Source organism: Heterodontus francisci, chromosome 7 (genome assembly GCF_036365525.1).
Source record: "Heterodontus francisci isolate sHetFra1 chromosome 7, sHetFra1.hap1, whole genome shotgun sequence".
In the NCBI taxonomy this organism is placed as follows: Eukaryota; Metazoa; Chordata; class Chondrichthyes; order Heterodontiformes; family Heterodontidae; genus Heterodontus; species Heterodontus francisci.
In genome coordinates this window covers 106,729,077-106,755,612 of record NC_090377.1, presented here as the reverse complement: position 1 = coordinate 106,755,612, position 26,536 = coordinate 106,729,077, and the positions used below count along the sequence as shown (strand labels likewise).

General features: G+C 42.2%; 1 protein-coding gene across 1 annotated transcript in view; it reads right to left on the bottom strand.

Moving 5' to 3' along the window:
* Window positions 1-26,047, bottom strand: part of LOC137372223 (collagen alpha-3(VI) chain-like) — a 244,888-nt gene extending 218,841 nt beyond the window's left edge. The window contains exons 1-3 of the mRNA XM_068035869.1: window positions 25,826-26,047; window positions 3,990-4,087; window positions 2,332-2,940 (exon numbers count right to left, since the gene is read on the bottom strand). Coding sequence (XP_067891970.1) covers window positions 2,332-2,940; window positions 3,990-4,059 — 679 coding nt within the window. The 5' untranslated portion in view covers window positions 4,060-4,087; window positions 25,826-26,047. The remainder of the gene's footprint in view (window positions 1-2,331; window positions 2,941-3,989; window positions 4,088-25,825) is intronic.
* Window positions 26,048-26,536: the final 489 nt, after the last annotated feature.

The window sequence follows — 26,536 nt, the reverse complement described above, 5'->3', positions numbered from 1 at the left end:
TCTGACACCTCCCTGCTTAATGCAACTGTGATCAGGAATGGAGTAAAACAGCATTTGAACTTGGGTCCACTTCCCACATTGTTTCACTGAATGTCAGAACCATCATAGAACACCATAAGTTCATTTTGTTTGAAATCAAAGAATGCAGAATAAGTTAAAACCTTTTTTTGTGATTAACATTGTGCATTGTGTCACAGCCTTTCGTACAACACAAGCAGGTGTGTAAAAGTACATGGTGTGCACACAGCTGAATGATGGTGGAAGCAAAGCTCTTGGATGTTAATAGCAACACAAGTGAACAGATAGGTCAAGCACTGAGAAGACAAAGGGTTTCCTGGCACTCAGGTTGATTCCAAAGCTCCTGTGCTTCACCATTTCTCAAGACTGGATTCTGGAATTAAATTATCACCATTATTATTTAAAAACTATCTAAACTTCATTCTTGGTCATTTTGGTAACTTTTCAACAATCCCTCATCATCTTAATTTCTCTTATTTATGTTTCCTTTCCCCTATTCCCAACCATGCCTGAGTAGATAGCCTTCATTGAGTCCGTTTTCAATGTCAGTTTTGAGACAATCACTTGAAGGAATGCAAGATAGGTAGGGAGGAACTCACTCTGTTATTTCCTTCACCTGTCCAAGGAAAGTACCTGAACTCCACTTGGTGCCTCCTATGACGGTGAGGCCAAGGTAAGGTGCTTGAAGTTTTTATAATAACAACCTTCAATGTGGGACACCACAGCACAATACCTCTGCATTGACTGTTACACACATTCCAACACTGTAATTTTAGGGTGCATTCAATGCATCTTAATCCTCAGAGTGACTGACAGGAGATCTACACACAAAAAATACTTTTTGTAAGCACCTCTGTTGCAGTCAGAACATTTGATGTCACAAACAACTCTCAGGCTGTTGTGACTGCTTCTGTAGTGTGCCAGCCCAAGATAAAAGCAATTTTCATTGATGTTAAAAGCTATGAAGATTTCGAAGGCATGGCCAATGAAGAGAAGGGACCTCAGCTGCCAATTCTCTTCTTTCACTCCCAGTTGTACCTGACCTTCATGCAATTTTCCCACTGTCTTGAATTGACCAAAGCCAAAAAATTATAAACATAACAAAAATCTAGGACTAGAAAAATACATTCAACTTATGGAAGCTCATCTCTCTAGCCCTTTAACCTTTCCATCTTCTAATCCAGTTTTATTTAGACCATCCCTTTTTTCTCCTTCAGAACCCTTTCTGGGACATTATTCCAAACATTTATTACTCCTCAGTCAAAGTTCCTTCTAATATATGCTTTGAAACATTCTTACTCGCTGATGTTTATGTCATCTGGTCCTACTTTCCCAACTTAATTTGAAGTATTCTCTTCTTTCCACTCTGCACTATCACTCTGCCAAAAATCTGATCAATAGAGCTGATATATCTAGGCAAAGTCCCCTCATTAACACCCCCACCTAAATTCCAAATGTGCTTCTTAAAAATAATAATTATATTTTGGATGCCTTGTCACCATTCCTGCTGCAAGCCATTTGCACAGTAGTGCCACAGCAACTGTGAAATTATCTTTGTTTCCCTGGGCTCTGCTGATAACAGTGAATTTTAGTTGTGATACGTTATTAACTTGTAGCAAGACACTGATATAGATGCATTAATGGGTGTTTAATTAAAAATGTATACAATGATATGAGGGGCAGTGATGTTAGTAGAACATAAATTCTAAAGTGGGTCTGCTCTTTGCTCGTTAATTTAACTTTAGAACCCAATTCACCTAGAGACAGGGCTTTCAATATTTAAATGTATATTGACGCCCTACTTTATTTTTCTTCCCCTCCAATTTTTCCCCCCTCCTGTCCTGAAGGCGTTGACTCCATGCTGGGCGACCATTCCACTGTTGAAGATAATCCTTTGGTACCTTTCCTAAGTGGACATCTTCATGCGTGAGTCCAGACATCAAATGTTGGCAAGCTATTGATCCGTGGAGGGCATCATAGCCAAGTCCAATTCTGTTCACACATGTGCACTTTTCAGCAGGAGTTACTGGTTAGCAATCAGGAGCAGGAACCCTGGCTGATTTTACTTCCCTCCCTAGCCCAGGGCACTGAGGCCAATCGCAGCAGCCCTATTGCTTCCCTGGCTGAGATCAGCCAACTCAGCACAGACCAGGGGACTGAACCTGGGACCTTCCTGGTCTGTATAGCTCAGCTTTTTAAATAATTGTATCCTGACCAACTGAACCATCAGGGGGAGCATTTTGTCATTTTTTAAAAAATCTCATAAATTGAGTAATGTAAGCAAAGTAGCAGTGTTACCAGCTAACTGTTTACCTGTAACGTCTTTTATTATCCCATCAGATAATGGGTGCGCTGCAGCCATGTGCACACTTGCCACTAAGTCGTTTACAATGCCCTTAAGTGCGGCAAAGTCATCGAGGTGGTAAACAAACCTCTCGTGAGGTGCACTCGCAATCTCCTTTAATTCCCATTCAACCGCTTGCTGAACTCCAATAGCAAAAATTATGGCATCAGCTGACTTAAGAGAAGCAGACGGGGGGATTACATCATCCTGAGATTGTCCGTCTGTTAACACTATAATAATTTGTGGTACTCCTTGTTCCGCTCTATTCCCGTTGGCTTTAGTGAGCTGATCCTTGATTAGATACTCTAGTGCTAGTCCAGTTTTTGTGCCTCCCCCCTTATAAGACATGTTCCATATATGAAATAGGATGTCCTGCTTCGTAAAATATGTATTTAAATGGAACTCTGTTTGTGGCTTCTCGCTGTACTGCACCAGGCCAAAACGAAATCTGTTTCCTCCAATATCAAAAGCCTTTATAACCCTGAACAGAAACTCTCGCACAGATTGGAAATTTTCCTGGCCGATACTCCAGGAGGCATCCACTAGAAAGACTATGTCAGCAGCAACTGTTCTGTCATCTTTAAGAAAGAAAAGCTGTTTAGGACTGTCTTAAATGTAGAGGCATTTTCTTCTCTAAATACCGGCAATGTTTTTTCTGCACCATTACAGAATGTTATTATTCATTTATTGTTTTCATTGTGAGGGTAAACCACCACTCCCCCGCACCCCACTCCCCAACATTTTCTCCTCTGTTCCCCTTTTCCTGGCACCCACAGCCTATATCCCTGACACTCCCTCACCGCACCTCACTCCCCCTCACCTTGTTGAAGCCCAAACCAGAATGGGAGGGCATTGGGTGGAGGGGGTTAGATCATTCCAGGAGTTCCAGAATTTCCTTCGCTGTTGAGGAAAATTCACTGAAAACCTTAATAACCAATGTCTTCAAACCATGAGATGCAGAGGTAGATGAAGTCAATGAAATATTATTTATAAAGAAAGAAAAGCCTTTTAGGAATTTCCAGACACTTTGCTCAAAACTCAGATTCTCTGGTCTAAAACCTGATGGGTGGTAAACACTACTGACAGGGTGGATGGGAAACCTGCTCCCAGGCCTCCATTTACACTACCCTAAAAGCAGTCACATGGAGATGTGCAAGTGCAGCTTGACCTAACTTTCCCTTACTGCGCTTCCCTCCCGTTCAGTGAAAAAGTGTCCAGTCTCCACTTGGCATTTACACGTGGTAACAAGGGCTTAATCAGGAACTCACTGAAATAGGGGGAAGGGGGAGGCGTGGTAGGGAAACCATTTATCCCACAAATTTATGCTGACTTTCACTCATACTCCACCTCTTTCCACCAACATATCACCTTATATTATTTCAATATTAAAAAACATTAAAAAAAAACTTGTGAGTGTTTCCATTGTTTGATATCACCTAAGTCTGCATTGCAACAAGTATAACGATGGCCTGTCAGTGACAATTATCAAAAGCAAGACTTACCTCAAAATTTCTAAAAAAAGAAAATCAGTTATTTCTACCGACTACCTAGTTTCATGCTGACACAAATCATTATCAAAAGAGGTGACCAGCCTGAAGAAACCGAGCTGAATCTCCTTAGTCCTTACCCTGTTGTGCTTGAGTGAAATAGATTAGGCTGAAGAGTGCGAGTAATGGCACACCACGCAGTTTAGTCATTTTTGCAACTATGTGGTGGGCGAGTCACCTGAAATTAAAATAAATAAACATTAGTCAGAAGAAAATAAAGCCTTTCTCAAATCAGATCATTTTTGAAATACGAAATGGTCAAAGAAAAGATGCACCCAAGATACCATTAATGCAGCAATGATACAAACATATCTGAGAGCCATTGTTAGCCTCGGTGTATAAATGCACTGTGTGGTGTGGTGAGCCGTACAGAACAGGAAGCTCCCAAATTCAGTCAGCTGGAACAGCTATACGGGATCAGTTGAGCTCAACAGCCTGAGCTTGAGGTGGATTAAAGAAATCAGCCAGAGTTTCCACTCCTGAATGCTATCTAGTATGTTTTGTTTGGAAGTGCAATGGTTTAGACATCAGGCAAGAATGGACCGCTCTTGAGCTGTGGCTCTCCAGCATGATTGCATAGCCTGTCAACACGCATGGTTCAAACTCATAAGTAGGGCTGTAAACCCTCAAATATTGTCCCAGTTAATCATTGGGGCATTAAAAATTGGCTTTGGTTTTCATTTCCTTTGACAGCTTTTTCTTAATTCTTTCAAGGGATGTGGGTGTCTCTGGTTAGGCCAGCACTTATTGCCCATCACTAATTGCCCTTGAAAAGAGGATGGTGAGCCACCATCTTAACAATTGAATGGCTTGCTGGGCCATTTCAGAGAGCAGTTAAGAGTCAACCACATTGCTGTGGGTCTGGAGTTAATATAGGCCAGACTGAGTAAGGACGGCAAATTTCCTTCCCTAAAGGATGTTTGTGAACCAGATGGGTTTTTACGACAATCCGCTAATTTCATGATCACCATTATTGGTACTAGCTTTTTATTCCAGATATATTTAATTAACTGAACTTAAATTCCCCAGCTACTCTGTTGGCATCGAAACTCAGGTCTCTGGGTCATTGGTCTCAGTTTCTAGATTACTAGCCCAATAACATAACCACTATGTCAACATTCCCATCCAAAATTATTGATAAGGTAGTAGGAAAAATTATTTTCATTAGTCAATAAATCAATAACTAAAATTTGAGACATTATTAAAGGAATAAAGGGAGCGGTTAGAAGAAACTTATTTTAGCAGAGGGTTGATAATACATGAAACGTGTTCCATCAGAAACAATGATGAAAGCAGATTTCAGAATTGCTTTAAAAAAGTAGATAAATATTTGGAATAAAAATTGAAAGGGCATGCTGAAATTGCAAAGGACTAGGAATAGGTGGAGTTCCCTCTCAGATTCAGCGGCCGGAATTTTACGCCACCCCAACAAGCCAGATGATGGTGGGGGTGGGGGGGAGGTGGTGGTTGGCGGTGGTGGCATACAATTGAGCGGGAGGCTCTGGGAGGCCTTCCCGGCCCACTCCCGCCACGTGCCCCACTTTATGTGGGCCGCGTGGGGTGAGAAACAGGCTATTAACGGCCACTTAAGGGCCTTCGCCCACCTCCACGGGTATTTTACCCATGGCAAGCGGGCATGTTAAACCTGAAAGACCGCCCAGTGATATCTGGTGACCTCTCAGCGCACTGGAGGCGGGAGGGCGGGGGACCTGACAATCGGGTACAGAGTGTCCAAGCACCCCCAGCACCCAAGATGCCCCCCCTTCCCTCCAAACAACCACCCTTGCCTCACCGGGTCGTGACCGATTACCACTGCAAAGCAAAACCTAACTTACCTCAGTCCTGGCTCCATGTCTTCAGCTGGGCTGCAGTTCCAGCAGTGGCCACCGCTCCCTGCGGCGCTGCTGGGACTAAGAGCTGCTGGCCCGCTAATTGGCCGTCAGCTCAATGATGCGGGACTTCCTCTTTCAAGCGGATGGAAGTCCTGCCTCGGAACAATTAAAGCCCGGGGACCCGTAAAATGCGGAACAGATCCCCAGGCCGGGCGGAAGTGGGTTCGCCACCGACTTTTACATCGGTGGTCAGCTCCTGTCCACCTGATGTAAAATCAAGCCCAGCGTAGGTGCAATGGGCTGAATCGTTTCCTTTTGTGCTGCAAAATTCTGATTCTATAACATGACCAATATATTTTACATCACAGTAACTTCATAAAATACACACAAAAATAATTGTAACAGTTCAAGGTGAGAATTTGCCTTCAGCGGACCAATGGGTAAGTGGTGCACTGTGTTTACAGATAAGGAAGGCCTTGCATGGTTGAAATTATGGTCTGTATTGAATTAACCAATTGAAATGTCATGTGGGATGGCAGTGGAGACACCCAGATCAGAGTGGAGAAGCAAACCATGCCTTATTGTTATCTAGGACCTCAATTTGAAAGAGTATATGTGTCAGCACTGGGTAAGGACAGCTTTGGACTTGCTAACGTTCATTGTCCAGCCTCACAATCAGGAGTACTACCATATCAAGGCAGCATAAAAAACACCTATTAACCATAACACATCTTTAGTCATTGACTTGAAAGTAGTGAGTTAATGGAGGAAAATTAGAAGGAAAAACTGGGAAAGGAAATAAAATTACCTTTTTCAAGGCTTTCAACGCACGGTACAATGGCAGGGTGCAGGTTTCCCATATGGTCCTGCTATGGGGGCCAAATCTCAGCCATGTCAGTCACTAGCCCACAGACACAAAGGGAAAATTGGCAAAAGAATCACCATTGAGGCACTCTTGTACACCTCCTTATAGCTGCTAACAAGGCACCATTGACAAAAGCTTAGGCTAATGATAGGGGTGGGCTCCAGAGACCTACAAGTGTAAAAAGGGGGGAAAAAAACAGTTTTCTTACTCCTCCAATGTTTTTCTCCTCTGGAATGCTGATTCAAGATGGGATACAGTTCCATTAATGCTGCCTCCCTCTCATCTCACTTCCTGCAAATGCCTAGATAGTAAATGAGATAGGGTATTCAACCATACTGAAGAAGGAGGGGCATAGTTCTCACCTCCATATTACCAAAAAGGATATAGAGGGGCTCAAGAAGGTGAAAAGACTTTTCCAAGGATTACACCAGAATCGAGAGGTTATAACTATCAGGAAAGAAAGACTGAAGAGGCTGGGGTTCTTTTCTCTGAAAAAAGAGAAGGCTGAGGGTTGACCTAATAGAGGTCTTTACAATTGTGTAGGGGTTTGAGAGCGTAAATGTAGAGAAGATGTTTCCACTTGTGAGGAGTCCAAAACTAGGGATCATAAATACATAATAGTCACTAATAAATCCAATAAGGAATTCAGGATAAACTTTTTTACCTGGAGAATGGTTAGAATGTGGATCTTACATGCAGTGGTTGAAGCAAATAACACAGAAGCATTTAAGGGGAAGTTAAATAAGTAAATGAGGGAGACTGGAACAGAAGGATGTGCTGATAAGAGTGAGCTCGAGTAACGAGGGAGGAGGCTCATCTGAACAATATACCAGATTGGGCTAGTTTCTGTGCTGTAAATTCTCTGCAATTCTATATAAGACATCACATCAGGAAACCCTCACTGATTTTTTTCCCTCTCTAGCCCAGAGACAAAGTGCAGAATCCCTGCTGCCACACCAGTTAAGATCAACTAAATCAGCACAGAGAGAGGATCAAAATACTGACCCTGTGGGGTTATATTGCACTCATCCTCAACAGGCAGTATGTTTACCAATTGAACTATTGGAGCTTTACAATGAAATAATTCATAAAAACTATCGTTTTTAAAAAGTCAACTTCCTTTCTTTAGCAAATAAAATGTATAAATTAGTCCTCTAATTTTAGCTTAAATGAATGAAGTTTTTTGAAACATTCATATGTCTTTTTCTTTGGGATTGCCAACTTACTTTTCTTCATGAACACTCACTCAGGCATGAGGCTGTAGATGTATCTACACAGCTTCCACCGTCTATGCATCATCTCTAGCCCATCCAGCAAGATTATCTGAAATTTGTCATCTTAACCACTCTTGCTAAACATTTCGAGATTATTTGAGTACTTTTTAAAAAACAACTGGGATCCCTGAGCAGGACGTGCACTCATAGTTCTTCACACAATGGGTGCTGGAAATCTGGAACTCCCTCCCCAAAAGACTGTTGCGGCTGGGTCAATTAAATTTTCAGAACTGAGATTGATGATTTTTTGTTGGATAAGAGTCAAAAGGGATATGAACAAAGACAGGTAAATGGTGGTGAGGTACAGATAAGCTATAATCTAATTGAATGGTGAAACAGGCTGAGGGGTTGTTGGCCTACTCCTGTTTCTCTGTCTTATATCAACCCAATCTTCTAACTTTCATCAGAAAACCTTAAAATTAAAGTCCTTTTCAAATAATCCAACATGGAACAATTGAATACCACAACAAGACCTGAAGACGTGCCTATCTCTCGAACTCTGTCTACATATCTGCCTGACTGGCTAGCAACATCCATCTACTTAATAGCTTTTTGACTTTGCAGCAAAATTTACAACTGCTAATTATACCAAGTATATTATTAGAGGTATAGATTAGCCTTGACCTAATTGAATGACAGAACAGGCTCAAGGGGCTGAATGGCTTACTACCAAATCTATTTTAGATTTTTTTTAGATTTAGAGATACAGCACTGAAACAGGCCCTTTGGCCCACTGAGTCTGTGCCGACCATTAACCACCTATTTATACTAATCCTACACTAATCCCATATTCCTACCACATCCTCATCTGTTCCTATATTCCCCTACCACCTACCTATACTAGGGGCAATTTATAATGGCCAATTTACCTACCAACCTGCAAGTCTTTTGGCTGTGGGAGGAAACCGGTGCACCCGGAGGAAACCCACGCAGACACAGGGAGAACTTGCAAACTCCACACAGGCAGTACCCAGAATTGAAGCCGGGTCGCTGGAGCTGTGAGGCTGCGGTGCTAACCACTGCACCACTGTGCATTTTCCTAGTATACACATGAAACTGCAAATAGATCTTATTAAAGTCTAGCTTCTTTATATATTTTTATCTTCTTTCTGTTTTCTCTCCTCCTCTCCTGAACCTGTTGGCTTATTATGGGGTAATTCCAGCAGCACCTTGCCTTCATGGCCATCAGCCTGTTGTGCTGCACAGTGGATCGCATAGGTGAGCTTTGGATTACCGCCCGAACGCAGCACAGACAAGATGTTAAATCTGAACTCTTCCTAATCTGTATGATTTAGTACCACACCAGGTGCAGCATTGAAGATTGAATCTTATTTTAAAAATCCTTATTACTGGACTTGTTCCTGTGGGACCTTAGCAGAGGGGAAAAAGGATATTTCTAGTCATATAGAAATTATTATGCCTTTTCCCTCCCTATCTAAATTGGGATAGGGACTTTCAGTCCCTGGTTGCTTGGTACTGTTTATTTTCACTAATGATTTCAGAGGATGGGTTGTCATACAAGGGGTTAGATAGTGGCTATCTGTATTAGGGAGAAGATATCAATAACGGTCTATTTCCTGTGGTGATACAGTGATAGGAAAACGTGTCTGAACCTCTTTTTCTTTGGCAGTCCAGGGAGTCTTGCATACTTGAATATCCCATGGATTATTCTGTTTTAGGTTAATCTTTAGAGACTTATTTGCCTGCCCAAAGGGCCAATACTTCAGCCTCATAAATAACTGAATCCATTTTCAAAGAGGCCAGAAGAATATTGAAATAATTCCAATTTTCTTTCCTATTTTGTTACCCATTTTCATTCCCTGAGTTATTTATTTGGCAAATAAAATACTTCAATTGTTTTAGAAGTGCTTTAAAATAAAATCTTTCCTGCAGCTTCTCCAAGATCTATGCCAAAGCTGCTCTCAAATTGGATGCAGTAAGGCAAGAAAGAGTGAGAAGGACTGAAGCTCAGCCTGATTTTCTTCACCATTTTGGATAATGCGTGGCCTCTATCTGATGCCTCCCAACAACATCCAGGATCTTGGCATGTGGAGGATCCTTTGCTTGAATGCATTGAATGTACGTCCAATAACTACATGGGGTATCATATTGGGATTCCAATATACAATGCTTTGTTATTATTGATTGTTAGATTTGCTAGAATCACCTATGATACCTCAGTGGGTAACTGCACCATGCAGTGTTGCTGAGCCAAACAGAACAGGGAGGCCTAATGTTTGAGTCCCAATCTGTGCTGGGCTAGCCGCTCTCCAACTGAGGTCACAGTAAGGATGTTGTATTTGGTCTCATCACACGTAAGCTACAGGGAGGAAAAGTTAACCTGGGCTGCCACTGCTGCCCACTGTCAATTGATTCCTGCTGGAAAGTACAAGCGTGTGGATATTAGGAGAACAGGAGCTGCTTCAGCTATCATGACACTAATCAGGGCCCAATTTTAACTCTGCGAATGGGTTTTGAATTAGTTAAAATCTTGCCCTAACTATCTGAGTCCACTCATGAAGAAGGGCCACTTGGACAAGGTTCTGGAAGGTGCCAGCACCCATGGAGCCACAATCCAACTCCAGTCCAGGGAGGAAGTTAGAAAATAAAGAAACAAAAATGAAGATTTGTTATTCAAAGCAAACCTGCAAGATACCTGATTTAAACCACATTTAAGTTTGGCAAATGTACACTGTTAGTTCGTGAGAACATTACAAAAATACTGGATTCAATCCCAGGAGCTCATCTACATTAACACTTTATTGGCAGATTGAATTTTAATATGCTAATCAGGTTTCTAATTAAAACACCTTTTACCACCCTGGTATTGTCAAACAATAATGGCTCTTAAGGAAAAATAGCAGGGAGTACTGGAATGAGGGCCAAGAGACCATGGGCAGGAATATTAATCCCAAATAGGGGCAAGCACAGAGGCAGGTGGGCGGGCAAGCACATACTCTTGCGTCGTTGATCGGCGTGCCGGTTTGCCAGCACCAACCCGCCCACAAGCCATTTTCTTCTAGGCAGGATGGGGGGGTGGCAGGGCTACCTGCCTGGAAGCAGCTGTAAGCCAATTGAGCTATTTAAAGGCCATTTAAGGCCGATAATGGGAATCAGGGGAAAACTCTCCATTAGTCAGTGCCATACCAAACATAAAGGAAGATGGTTGTGGTTGTTGGAGGCCATTCACCTCCGCCACAATACATCACAGCAGGAGTTCCTCAGGATAGTGTCCTAGACCCAACCATCTTCAGCTGCTTCATCAATGACATTCCCTCTAACATAAGGTGAGAAGTGGGGATGTTTGCTGATGACCGCACAGTGTTCAGTACCATTTGCGACTCATCAGATCCAGAAGCATTCCGTGCCTGCATGCAGCAAGACCTGGACAACATTCAGGCTTGGGCTGATAAGTGGGAAGTAACATTCGTGCCACACATGTGCCAGACAATGACCACCTCCAACAAGAAAGAATCTAAACACCTCCCCTTGACAGTCAATAGCATTGCCATTGCTGAATTCTCCCACCATCAACATCCTGGGGGTTACCATTAACCAGAAATTAACTGGTCCAGTCATATAAATACTGTGGCTACAAGAGCAGGTCAGAGGCTGGGAATTCTGTGGTGAGTAATTCACCTCCTGACTCCCCGTCACAAGTCAGAATGTGATGTAATACTCTCCACTTGCCTGGATGAGCACAGCTCCAACAACACTCAAGAATCTCAATCCCATCTAGGACAAAGCCACCTGCTTGATCGGCACCCCATCCACCACCTTCAACTCCCTCCATCACCAATGCACTGAGTGGCAGCAGTGTGTACCATCTACAAGATACACTGCAGTAACTCATCAAGGCTCCTTCGACAGCACCTTCCAACCTTGCGGCCTCTACCACCTAGAAGGACAAGGGCAACAGACGTATGGGAATACCACCATCCGCAGGTTCCCCTCTAAATCCCACATCATCCTGACTTGGAACTACATCGCCGTTCCTTCATTGTTGCTGGGTGAAAAACCTGGAACTCTCTCCCTGAAAGCACTCTGGGTGTATCTACACCAGATGGACTGCAGTGGTTCAAGAAGGCAACTCACCACCACCTTCTCAAGGGCAATTAGGGATGGGTAATAAATGCTGGTCTAGCCAGTGACACACACATCCCATGAAAGAATAAAACAAATTATTTTCAGAGGCTGATTGGAATTGTCCAGTCAGCCTCTTGGCCCCAGAGGAGTCAGGGAACAGCCCAGGTACCTGAAGGTGGCCTCCCAGCGGCAGACCGAGAAGTGGCAGTACAAAAGTCGAGGCCGGCTTTGAGGCTCTCCCTACTGCCTTGGTACAGCTGCAGCCACAGGAAGCCCTGTGGAGGGGTTTTCCCCGCCACATGGTAGCTCAGGCGCAGATTCTATCTTTTTATTTAAAACTTTAAAAAGTTGGAGTGAGGTGGCTTCCATGTTGAGGACCCCCCTCTCTCACTCTCTTACCTGAAAGGCAGCCTGCTGCTTTTTCAGTGCTGAAGTGCCTTCTATTGGCCCTCTAACTTCGAGAGCCCTTAATTGGACAGTGAGCCTGCCCCGAGCCCGCCCTCTGACCACTAATTGGCCAGTTTGGGGAAGACCATTGCTGGGTGACTGTTCCCTCCACAGTTGGGCTTCTGACCCTCATTTAACCCCGACATTGGGGTACCGAAGCTCATGGAGAAAATACTGCCTCTGGACGCTGCTCTGTTCCTAAATTAATACAACTAGGAGAATGTGCATTCAATGATGGAATGACATTCTCAAATTATACATAATCACCAAGGATGTTAAGAGTTTTAATACATTTACTAATGTTTCTAATGGTATTGTGTCTGAATTCTCGCAGAATATGGAAATGATTCATCATATGTTTAAAAACATTCCTCTCACTCCTCTGGCAGTTGACCCCAGTGATGCATACATGGCAAACATAGGATAAAATCTTATGATAAATGCTGATATAATGCAGGCTGTTTAAGTGTCACTGAGTTTTACCCACTGTAGAGATATTGATACACTGGTGTTAATTACAGAATATTCCCCACTGAGGTGTTACAGACAGCGTTGCAGACCTTTAATCAACACAGAAATAATGCTGAACTGTTACCTGTGAAAGCATTACAGATTGAGCATTACATGAAGATACATTCCTGATGGTACATTACCCATAACTTGATTTTGAGGAGTACCTTAGCTATTTATTATTGATGGACCATTACTGGCAAAGCAATGGAAAGTGGATGATTATCAAGCATGTTACTTTCAACATCATGACTAAATCATTAGTCAGCACATCACTACCAATAGCATTACTGAAGGAACAATATTAACAAAGTACTAGACAGTACATCATTATTATTGATGTATCACTAATGGAGCATTTCATTGCCAATAAGATTTTCTGACAGCATTACTGAATGTTGTTCAATGGGGTATTACTGATTGAAGGCTTGAGATAAAGTATGATTTACCATTGTTAGCCTAAATAAAGTTAGTGATGAGCATTACTAACATTACAAATGTAGTGCTCCGGAAGACTCTTGACAACAATTCCAAGTTTTACTGATAGAACAGTTCTGAACACAGCACTATAGATGGAAGTCTATCCTTTAGCTTTTTCAGATTAATCCACTAATCAATTAATTTGTTCAGTTTGGATCATTGGATTCTGAACAGATGTACATAAATGGGAACCAGAAAACATCCAAGTCTGCAGGCACCACCTTTGGGCACTTTCTGACAGGATCTTCAGTGAGGCTATGACAAAGGTCGATAACAAAGGTAAGAGTCTCTGCTTACATATAAATTATTCGACAATTTCAGTTTCCCAGTTCTGTACCAGAGTTTGGGGTAAAAATTGCAAGTTCCAAATTTCATTGCAATTTTAAGCTGGTTTTCATCCTGCTGGTTGGTACCAGCTGCTGAGATAGTTTTGATATTAAGAAGGAATGAGGAAATACTGCAACGAGAACAAATTAGGTTGATAAGGAGATTTTCAAATTATACTTTCTTATTTTTTAAAAATGAAAATCACTCATCTTTCTCAGAGGTCAAGAATAGGCAAAAATACATGTTCAATAGAAAATGATTTTGAGGTTTTTACATTTAGAGGGTGGACCTGGATATATTGGCTGGATATTTCATTTTTAGTCCCAATACTGTTAGAAGTGTAATGGGATTGGGGGGAAAGCTCATGTTGGCCCCTGTGGATTTTCCATGACCAGCCTATTAGAATACTTTAGGTGGGCTACCAGTGGGGATCCTGCGCCCATCAGGCAGCATACCACAGGGAGGGGAGAAGTGGGTGAGCACAACTTTGCAGTCAGTGCAGAACCCATTTACTGCCCTTTGTACATAAGAGTCAGGTCCTTTCCCAAACAGGCAACTTTCATTAGTCTGGCAGTTGATGTACTCTCCCACTCTATCAATTACATGATTACGGGGAAAGAACTAAACTTGAAAACCCATTCTATCCACTTTAGTAACAACGGACACTGGGAATGTTGCTTCAGTGTTAATGACACAAAATGTGAATGATGGCAATCCATTCTTACCATGCCATAAGTGCCCACTAAAGTTTCTCCTCCTCCACCACCCTTCCCTTTGTATTGCACATTCTACAGCTGGATGAATGCTTTTTCCAGCATTTATATCAGTTAATAGAATAACTAGCTGCTGTAGAAATGTTCAGGGATCATTATTATAGTGACATCATAATTGACTACTTGTGGTTACCACAAACAAAATTATAAGTTGGGCTGTACAAAATTGCCCATTAGAAACTGTGCACAATCCCCATTTTGTTAAATTGTCTTAAAAAGTTATTCTCTTAAAAGGTTATTAACCCTTTTTTCAGACAAAGAACATTTAGCCAAATGTGTCTTCGCCCCAATCTCATGAGAGCATTCTCTGATGTCTCAGTTTGACAAATAACACTTTGTATACCATCAATCCTGCAGCCAATAAATTATGAATTAGGAACATGAATTAATTTCATCCAGGTCCAAACATCCAGCAGAGAGAGGTTTGTCCACCCATTAATCTGGGTTACACTGTTGTTATACCTTGGTCCACAAGTCTGCCATCAGGCTATGGAGAACAAAATTAACAGCAATAAATGGCAGGAGTTGGCTCATGGTATCTGAAATAAAATAATCTAAGGCAGCCTAAATTTATTGGATTCCTACTAAATTAACCCAAGCACCAGAACTGAATCTTGAAATCACCATGGTTTATTACCCACAGTTACTTCCTCAACTGTGAGATAATCTTCTGGACTTCATGATTCTTTATGGAGTATCCTGTGACTTTATTTGACTGAAAGTATGTGCAACAGATGAAAGATACAGCCAACATTTGCATTTCCATTGAAGTTCTGCTCACAGCTGCTACATATCAAACAGTTTAATTCCTTCCAAATGCTTCTTAGTTCCAGAATGCTGTATTCTCTTGTGACATACCCACAAGAAAAACACTATCTCAAAGGTATATAATTAAGAGCCAAGCAGCAGCACTTCCTCTCTCAAAATGAGAAAAGGACTCCATTTTGTTTTAAAATAATGACAAAACAGTGCATTAATCATTGTTTAATGTTATTTTCTCAATTTCTGTTCCTTTATAGTTCCTGGCCCAGAGTCTGTGATGTGTCCTATTCCTAAACCTCTGCTTTTAAGGATGTTCACAGTTTTGGACTCTATTTGAGTTACTTGTCTGGAAGTGAAAGCCAAATACATGTAAAATTATTGAAATGAAGTCCACTTTTTCTGCTTATGATGTTGGGCCATTAATTATTAAATCAATTAATTTTCATCAGCAGCATAACAAATATCAGATGGTAAGCCATGATCTTTGACCTGCCTCCACCCTGTCTGCCCAGTTTTGAAAGTGGAATTCTTGGGAACACTTTGCAACTTTCGAATGGACTATGGATAGTCCCAAGGTAAACTTGCCCACTGATTTCTCATTCTGTTCTTGTGGAAAAGCACATGACTTCTACTCTAATTATTATCTTAACTCATTTTACACGGAATCAGAGATATGAATCTGATTAAAAACAAGAAATGCTGGAACCACTCAGCAGGTCTGGCAGCATCTGTGGAAAGAGAAGCAGAGTTAACGTTTCGGGTCAGTGACCCTTCTTCGGAACTGGATCTGTATTCTGCACTCCACAGATCAGTGATACAGGATGAACAGGCAGCCCCTAAATGATATGAGTATTATTTAATACATGACAGAATTACAACCTGCTTTTCTTAATGAATAAATATTAACACAAAATCTATTTAGTCAGGAAGGATTTCATACTGTCATGCTCTACGAACAATACATTAAATATGCATGCTCTGTATGCATTTTTTAAAAACTTGTTCAAATGTTGGCTACAACTTGTTCATAATCAATATACTTGGGTTGCTTGGCTGGTGATCCTGAAATCCAGATGACTTCTCACTTATTCCCGCCTGGCATTTGTGAATGCCATCCACTTCCAACCTTGTAATAATTATATCTTCCATTTCTACAGGAGGGAGTCAGTGCATTCGATGGGCCTCAGTAAACAAAGGTGAGAACAAGTCACAATGCACAAGTGCCAAATATTATTTTCAGTTGTTCATGACTACTAGTGTCGTTAGATTTAAATTAATTTCTATAATCTGAAGCAATAAGGCTGCCACCTGTTACCAATTCCAAACTGGAATTTTGGCAGAATTCTTGAGCTTCAGCCTCTCTTTTAATGGCATACCTTTGGAGAGGTCACAGGGAACGGTGTAAAATGTGGTAAAGTCCACAAATTTCAAACCTGTGGCAACCAACCAACAGCTACATGACCAGGAATGCCAGGAGATTGGAAGGAGCTCCCTTACCTTCTGCAAAGTGGTGACGCCAATCCAACAGAAAAACTGCTGACACCACATTTCCGCTGCAGCAAGTGGAAGAAAATGGTCACTCAGCATCCTGTTAACCTTTTGGAAATTTTCTGAACTACTTACCTGAGATTTCCAGGCCTCGCACATTGCTTTTTACATTGATAGATGAAAATAAATTGTGGCAATGGTTCTTCATCTTGGAGAGTGCAGAATTGGCATTGTTGGCTGACCATGCTACAAGCACACCCCCTAGAGGCCAATTCTGAAATGCCAGTGATACCAATCAAAGACGAGATTGTCCTGCCTCTCAGCAGAAAGAGGGTGTATGGAAGTTTTGGAAAAACATGGGATTAAAATGATGAGAAAGAATGGCATCAAAGGAGAGTAGCCACAAATGAATGTGGGTGTTCTTAGAGAAAATATGTGATATGAGGAGTGATTTTCCAAGTTTATACTGTTAACAAGGATTTTTTTTACTATACAAGGAAAATCATTAAGAACTCAGTGGCAGGTTGCCCTCAAAATTCAATTCATTGTGGACAAAAAAAAATCACATTAGGTGCTCCTGTGACCAAGGCTCACCGTCTGCACCACTAACTTTGAAAATCACCTAGAGAACCTTATTTTTCTTTGTCGTGTAATTGTAATTGTTGTTTTCAGATCTGATTATTCTTTCCTCGGAGAACAATGCAAAGTAGCAGAGGATTTGGAAGCTAACGATCTTTGTACCAGCAAATAGGGAGGGTTTTTTGGGCTCCTGCAACCCATACAATCAAAAGGAATCACTCATGTCTGCCAAATGTGAATATTCCATTGGATGTCAACCTGTAATTCAGAGCAGGAGTTCTGATCGTCACTTGTCAGGTGTATCTGAAGTAGCATTTGAGCACTGCACCTTCTGACTCAGAGGTAGGAATACCACCACTAATCTAAAGGGTTGATCTGCTAATGGTAGTGAAAGATAGGCATAAGTGAAAAGTGACAGATGTCAGTAGAAAACACTGATAGCCTGTATTTAGAGCTGCATGACTCCAGGTCAGATTTGGCACCTACAATTATTGAATTTAAATAATGGGAAAATTTTGTATAAGCACCAGAAGTAAATAGACGTGTGTGCACATGTGTGTATAGTTTATTTAAAGAGAAAATAGCAGGACCCTCTAGGGCTTTTATTTCTAATGCCCATAATCAATGTGGAAGAGCTGTAAACTGCTTAGCTTGTGTATATGTGCAGATCCCAGGGGCAGAGAGCAAATTTATACACCAAAATATTTTACAAGGTGGTATTTCAGCTCTTAAGGCTGGGTGACTATATATTGCAGTTATTGTTTCTGCATAGGGTTGGGGGAGAGAATGAGATAAAAATTAGTCTTTAAAGGACAAAAATGAAATACATGTGGGCTTCATAAGGAATTAATAACAGACAACGGCAGTAGATTCAGCACAGTCATCCTGTTGTCTTGGGGGGCTCTAATTGACGTTTTCCAGATGTTTGACCTCTCTGTCCTAGTTTGGAAGTATTTTCATATAGTAAGACTGTCCTACAAAATTAGCACACTCCCCAATCACTAACCCATCTCAGATTCTAGACTATCCTCCCCCCTAACACACCCCCACCCCCAAATCTTGCAGGTAAGCAGAGGACAAACAGAATTTTGGTGTGACTAGCTTATGACTAACAACCTCACAGGTTGGATTTGCTTAATGATAACCCTGGCCCCAAAATTATGTTGTGACATAATAGCATATGAACAATTAACTTTTTCCTGACAAGTTTCCTCTTTACACTGTTCTAGTAGCATTGTTAACTCAGCTAATTTGAATGGTTAATACCTAAGCTAAAATAGTGCAGAAAGGAATCTTTCAAATGAGCATGTCGGCACTAGTATCTCCGTGGAATGTCATGGCCCCTTGGCTTAAAACAGAGAATGATGCATGGCGTGTGTTTGGTGGGGGGGGGGGGGGGGGGGGGGTGGGGGGTGAAGGAGGAGGAGGGAAACAGAGGGAAAGTAAAAAAGAAATGTTAATGCCTATATAAGGTATCATTTTAAATACAGGGAAGTCTGGGTGAAAGGCCAAATCTCATAGTGCAGGATAGCAACATGGTTAAATAGGAAAGAAGAAGCAGTTATGAAGACTGATCCCATGTTTCTGTTTTAAAAGGCTGTATATTGTAGCTGCTTTAAATATTCTTTAACAATGGAGCACAACAACAAAACTTGGTTCACTGTCAAACTACAGGAAACAAAGTGTAAACTAAACTTTTACCCCCACCATGAAGTTTTACAGTATTCATATTCATTCAGGCAGCAGTTATTATTTGAGGTCAGAAAAAGGAGGTACCAAGGAGGGTGGAAATACATGGAAACAATAAAATGGAAAAAAAAAGCCTGGATAAAAAGATTAAAGTATTACTGAAAGGGTAAAAGTGTTGGGGCTGAGATTGTTGTACATCTAGAGCAAATACTTGCACATAATCTTATCATTCATGGTTTTCCTGCTGCACTATGTAGATGGTTAGTGGGATTCTCACATCACCTACAAAATTAGATAAGCATTTTCAGTAGGAAGAAATATATATCTGGGGAATAGGATATTGATATAAAGCAGCATTTTGTAATGAATATTGAATTCCTTTCTCATCCTAAAATCCAGTAGCAACAACAAAGACTGACGGAATTAAGATGCAAAATGTTCTTAATTTTCAGTTTAGAAATAATTAACCATCATTTTTTGAAATAGGATTTAATAAGGGATGATAGTGCAAGGAAGCCTTTGCACATTACTAAACATAGAATACATACATTTATGGAAATTTCACATGAGAGTTCTAGTAGAATGAGAATGTGACCACATTGCCATTAATAGTTAATCAAATATTTTTCAGTATTTCCATTGGATAACAAATGTGATGTAGGTAGCTTTCTTAGAAATATAAGCCTTCACATTCTACATTCTGTGTTAAAATAACCATTAAAATAAACAAATAAATGCATTATTGTGTGTTGAATTGGTGGGGACTGGAAGGAGCCCATTGTTCATTGAGCTATCAACACCCTCTTTTGCAGTGAATATGTGCCTTGAAATGCAGTGCCTCCTAGGTGAACTGGGATTTTCACAATATTTGAGCCATTTCACACACTAAAAAATTGCATTCCACAGCTAGATGAACAACTTTCTGGCATAGAAGTAACTAATTAGCTTGTAATGGTGTGTTCTATCATTATATGCACAAGAGAAAAGGTTGGAGGAACAAAAGATTAGAGAAGACATCTCATAGAGTGATGGAGAAAGGCATACTGGGTCAAATTAACAGATAGACAGACACATTGGTCGGGATTTTAGGGTAGGCGAAACGGCCTCCGCCTTGCCTGGGGATCCGACCTGTATTTTGCGGGTCCCCGGACTTCAATTGGTGTGAGGCAGGACTTGAGGTAGCAAGTCCCACCTAACAGAGCTGCCAACCAATCAGCGGGCCGGCAGCTCTTAGTCCCAGCAGCGCCACCAGGAGCGGTGGCCACTCCTGGGACTGCAGCCCAGCATGAAGAGAAGATGTCTGGGAGCAGGGAAGGCGGGTAAGTTTAGGTTGCCTCGCCAGGGTTAATCAGTCGGGCCTTGGCGAGGCAAGGGTGGTTAATTGGGGGAAGGGGGTGTGTTGGGTGTTGAGAGTGGTTGGAGTAGTGGGGGCGGCCCTCCACGAACATGAGGGCAGCCCCGGGACATTCAAGAGCCGCCTAGTTTTGTTAGGCGGCTTCTCTCGGCTCCAGGATGCCTGCTTGCCACGCGCAAAATCTGCATGGAGGCGGGCAAAGGCCCTTAAGTGGCTGTTAAGTGGCGGCGGAGCTGGGAGCGGGTCGGGAAGGCCTCCCACTCCATTTTATGCCACCGCCCCCCCACCCCCTCCACTACCATCCCGCTCGCGGGGTGGCATAAAATTACGGCCATTGTCGGAATGACTTGGGATCACTGTGTTCAAAATTATGAGGTCAGGGTGCATAAACTTGGCTTGTATTTGCTTCAGTTTAGAATGTTGAGGGGTGATCTATTTGAGGTGTTTAAAATGATAAAGGGATTTGATAAGCCAGATACTGAAAAACTCTTACCACTGGTGGAGCAAACAAGAGGGCATAATACTAAATTTCAAGGTAGTCCATTTAGGAGTCCAAATTGGTAACTTGCTCCCACAAAGGATAGTGGATTAATTGAAATTTTCGAGACTGAGATCAATAGATTTTTTTTGCTCAGGCTAGCAAAGGCTATGAAGCAAAAGCAGGCAAATAGAGTTGAGCTATAGATCAGCTATGATCTAACTGAAAAAACAGGCTTGAGGGGCTGAATGGCCACTCCTATCCCTATATCCAGCATCAATCTAACCTGCTAACTTTCATCAGAAACTATTAAAATTAAAGTCCATTTCAACTTGGACGGCTTGGAGCAATTACAGAGCACAGTAAGGCTTGAAAAAATGCCTGTCTCTCTAACGGTATCCTAATGGCCAGCAATTTCTTCCTACCTTTTAACCTCCCTGGAGGAAAAATTGCGAGCTGCTATTTATACCTAGTATTAGAATTGCTGCTTATGCAAGGCACATTTCACAGCTGAAAATTAACAAGCATAAGTTAAATCCTTCATGACGTCATATCTTTGATATGACCAATTTATAAGGAATGGCTTTTCTATTTTATCATTTCGATTATAGTCCAGTTTGTTCTGAATTTTCCTCCCTTGTTCTTTCTAAGCTTCAAATGCACACCTCCTCTTCCCCACATTCATAATATAGTGAAATCATCACAGCAATGGCTCATTTGGTAGTATTCTTGCTTCTAAATCATAAGGTTCTGGGTTCAAGTCCCATTCCAGGGTTTAAGACAAAAATCAAAGTTGACACTTCAATGCAGTCCTGAGGGAGTGTCTTTCAGATTACACTTAAACCAAAGCCCCCTCTACCTGCTTGGGTGGGAATGAAGATACCATAGTACCATTTCAAAAAAGAGCAGGGGAATTATCCCCAGTATCCTGGCCAATATTTATCCCTCAATCAACATCACAAAAAAAAATGATGTGGTCATTGTCACACTGTTGTTTGATTGTGCAAATTAGCTTCTGCATGTCCTATATTACAACAGCAACTACACTGCAACGGTACTTCATTGGCAGTAAAGTGCTTTGAGCTGTCTGGTGGTTGTGAAAAGCACTATATAAATGCAGGTCTTTCTTTCTTTCACTTTCTCATACTCCAACTCACCTAGACAAGTTCAGAAAAGGAGACAATTTGATCCAGCTGGCTCATCCTTATATAGATGTCTATAATCTCATCATCCTTTTACCCACCTCTTGAATGATTCCATTACCCTGTCTGTAGAACCATTCCAGTTCCTGATTACTGTTTGTCTGAAATGCTTCCTGACATCAGTCCTGAATTTGCCTGTTACCAATTTATGTCTATGCTCTACTTATTTTGCAGTTGTGGTTTAAATTGCACTTTGATACTTCCATAAATGCCCCCATTTATTTCCGTTCAAGGTGGCGGGGTGGGGAGAGGTCCGTGTTAATCTAACCTTTCCTGATTTCTCAGTCCTCTGACTCTAATCATCAGCCCTTTTCCTCGGACTTTGATGTTTCTCTCATGCGTCGGTGACCAGATTTGAACACAGGATTCAAGGTGTGGCCGAGTCCGAGCAGTGCCCAGCTTCAGCATGATGACTTTAGACATGGCGTAGAGTCATGGCCGGTAACACAGAACGGATGATTTCGCATTGGCTGCCTCTTATACGCCCTGCCCGCTATTGACTTTCATTGAAGTTAATGGTAGTGGCTATCCGGCGGGCAGGGGTGGCTGATGCAACAACGGCCGTTTTGCACGACCACCCAAGATGATTTTTTATACCATACTCTACTGATGTGGCAACAAAACTCAGCATTCAGTTTGCTTTCTTACTTGCTGCTTTGCAATGACTCGACATGGTGGGGTAACTAATAACTTGTTACAGCTGGCACTAATGGGGAGGTAAGACGGTGCCAATGGCAATGCAGTATTAATACGACCCTGATCGCCCCTCCACTGGATCCGCTACTGAGCGCTCCAGATTGTCCGGCCCTATCGAGCGGCAACAATATTTAAATGAATACTTCAGCCTCTCAGGAAGGCACCTCTGCAATTTCCACTAGCAGCCTGGGGGCAGCCATTAGTGGAAGACCTTTCTCGGGGAAGTGGGTAGTAGGAGAAACTAACTGGGGATATTTAAAGGGGGCACACTGAAGATTGTCGCATCGCTGAATAATATGTGAGTCATCAAGGGTTATTCCAGAGCTGTATACTCTGAAGAAAAGAATTGGTTTTTTGCATGTCTTAAGTCTTTTCAGACTCAAACAAGGGAGTCCCCTTGAGTATGGCAACTCCAAGCCGGCTAGTAGAGGAAGAAGAAGATCAAGAGCAACAGTAAAGGATCCTGCAAAAATGCCAAGGGAGAGGGAGCAACGAAAGCACCAATATCGATAGAACAAGGTGTATAGCAGTTGGATGATATAGCTGAGTTCACCTCAAAGTGCTGTAACAGTAACTCGGAGCCCTCACTTGCATGTATCTCTTGAGTTCAGCCGGATATCCTGCCCCGCCCCTTCCCTATTGGAAAACTCAACGGCAGCTCTCCCAGGATAGGATAATAAAGCCTGAACTTCAAACTGGTTCGAGTCTCATACATTCTCATTGGCAACCTACCCACCCAGCATCAATTTACTGCCCGAAGTTAAAATTGATCCCAGTCAGTGGTGAGTCTATTATCATCAGATATTTCCCAGCCTCTTCCCTAACTAATTAAACCTCAGTCATTAAATATGACCCCCATTTTTTTCCTCGAATGTGTAAGAACTTGCAGCTTACTCAGATATTGTCTAGGCTTTTCCATGACCTTCCCCCCCTTCCTCCTCAGCTTAGTATCATCTGCGTGAACTTGGCCAACTTGTATTAAACTTCTGAATCCAGGAGATCTAAATAGATCAGAGACAGCAAGGGCCACTGTACCAACCCCTTGGGTAATGCACTCAGTACATCTCCTCATCCTGACACCAGTTGCTTAGATGGGACCTGCTGTTTCTGCTTTTAATGCTTAGCCGGTCCTCATCCACCTCCTGTTTCCATGAATTTAGCCAATTATTCTTTCCAGGGACCTAAAAGCTGACTATCTTTTCACTCGTTCCCTCAATATTTTCCACCTCCTAAAACTTGAAAGAGTCGCCTAATGGTTGATCGCATTTTCTCCTGTTGTCTTCAACTTTGCACTTTGGGTCTCGGGCTCTTCAGCCTGGTTTCTCACTCATAGAAACCACTGATGAAACTTTGGGGGCCAAAATATCAGTGGACTTTTCGAACAAGTTTGAACGATGGTTCAGCACCAAGCTCAAACATCGGCTTTTGCTGAAGAAGATGCGGGAGGCAAAATCACAATCATTTACAAATTCCAGGCACAAAGCTTTGCCTTTATTATGGTCCTACTCGTATTTCTCTCTCACCAAATTCTACTCTGTGATTAGGACCGCCTAAATTCAAGTATTGCTTCTAGTCCTGCAGTTTTTGTCCCTCCAGATTTACTTGTGAGTGAGTTTATGGGCCATTGCCGTTATTAATGTCCATTCTCACTCCGCAAAGGTGGAGGTTTCAGGCTGCAATTGTATCAGCGACTGCACATCACTGCTTCAAGGAAGCCCAGTGCTGACAACGTTCCTTTGCTGCGAAACACTTTTTAAAGATTTCACAGGAGATCTAACGGTCAAAATCAGACTGTGAAACCGGGTGCGAACGTGTGATGGTCTGCCACAGGAGTTCAGTGCGTTCAGGAGACACATCAAGACTTCACTTTTGAATATTGCTGCCTCTCTCACGTTGACACACGCCCCAAAATCCCTTCTTCAATGCGAAGAAGCGCAAAACAATGGCAATCTCAGAAACCGGTGCCCAGCAGTCGTATGACACTGTATACGTATCTATTTAACTTACTAAGATTAATGTAAAATTCCCATTTACTAATCTACAATTAAAGATTAGAATTGGTAAGTGCAAGAGAGAAAATATTTAAAGATGGTAAAGAAGTTATCTTGCATTTAAGAGGAAAAGAAATCTCACAATAGAAAGAAAAAAAATCAATGTATTTGTGGAGCTAATGGAAGTCTTGATAAGTGCAAGACAGGTAGGTGGCGTGGACTGCTATACCCCAGAGCTATTAACTCTACACCGAGGCTGTTTCAGGGGTCGAACAGGAATGTCAATCATTTTCATGTCCTAACTCGATATTGCTCACAGGAGGCACCTCTCTCTTAATTCCCAGTCATTTCCTTTCAAGCTGTTATAGCTATAACAGTCCCTCATTCACTCTCCAACTTCCTTCTAGCATCTCCTGGTTTCATTAAAACCCCCTCCCCACTGTTGATTCCTCTCCCCCACCCCTCACCCAGCCATGTCGCTGTCTACAACCGGAGCCTCGCACCGCCTTTGTCTGATCTCATCTACAATACCCCTTTCCCCAGTTCCTGAGTTTACTAATCTCCTTTCCAGAAAGCCGAGTCGTTGTTTCCCCTGCTTTGCACAGCACTGCACATTCCCAAACTGTCAAACGCATTGACCTGAAAGCAGCTTAATTCAAACCAGAAAACAGGACCAAACCCTGCCGTCACCCGCTGTAAAATCACATCACTATGTAGCATGAACTCCACTACTGTACAAATCGACAGTAATACCGCAAGATTGAATCTCTCCGAGTGATCTCTCCATATTTCAAACCAGGGTTAACCCTAACTCGGAGAGAAATCCCCCAATAATAAATATGTGCACCCTAAACAGAGCCTCGAACTGAAATGTAAGCGGTTCTTTCACAGTTCAAGCTTTGGAATGTTCCATTGCAAAACACGTTAAATAATTAGTAATTCCAGCTTGACTTCTGCTAATTAATATATCGCACTGGAGGCTGTCGAGACACCAATTTACATTCAAATAACACATAGAAACACCAGGAAAACCAACTTAATGCACAGCCCAAGCAGTTCCAGTCAGCTGAAGCCGACTCTTACCCTCAGCTCCTGGCGGCAGAGTGAATGTGTTGCTCGGCTTTCACTCTCTGGGCATTTCAGGGGGAAAGTTGAACGCCGGCGGATGATGCTTCTCGTAGGACTGATGATTTCCTCGCGTGAAGGGTGAGGTTTGGTTGAATGAGGATTTGAAGCTGTGACTACCTGCAGAGGAGCCCTGGCTCAGAGCTGACTCGATGGAGGGATCGGCTCAGAGCTGGACAACCTCCAGCTTCCAGCGACACGCCCGCAACTCGACCAAATTTGTAAATTAAAAGCAGACCCGAGAAGAGTCTAAAAATGTCAACCTGCTGAGCTCACTGGGCGCCTCTCCAAACCTCGTTTTTTCCTCTCTCCTTAAACTTTGATAGCTCTTTAGCGCGAACATCCCTTGCTCGTCGGCGACCTGCAAGTCAGCTGCAGTAGCTGCACACCCTTCCCTTGAAAATTACGCCAAATATGCGCTGCTTTGCAATCACAAATTTGCACCGGTGGGATTCATAATAAAATTATAATGAACTGATTCTGATTTTAAATGAAGTGGCATGGCAGAATCTGAATTATCAGGTACCGATGTTTTAAGGAGCTTCGTAAAGAGCAAATTTGTTAGCAAAATTGAAGCCCGTGCGATCAAAAAGGACAGTGGAATGTGGATACAAAATTGGCGAAGGAACAGAAAGCAGAGATCTGTTTTTTTAGACTGGTGTTCCCCAG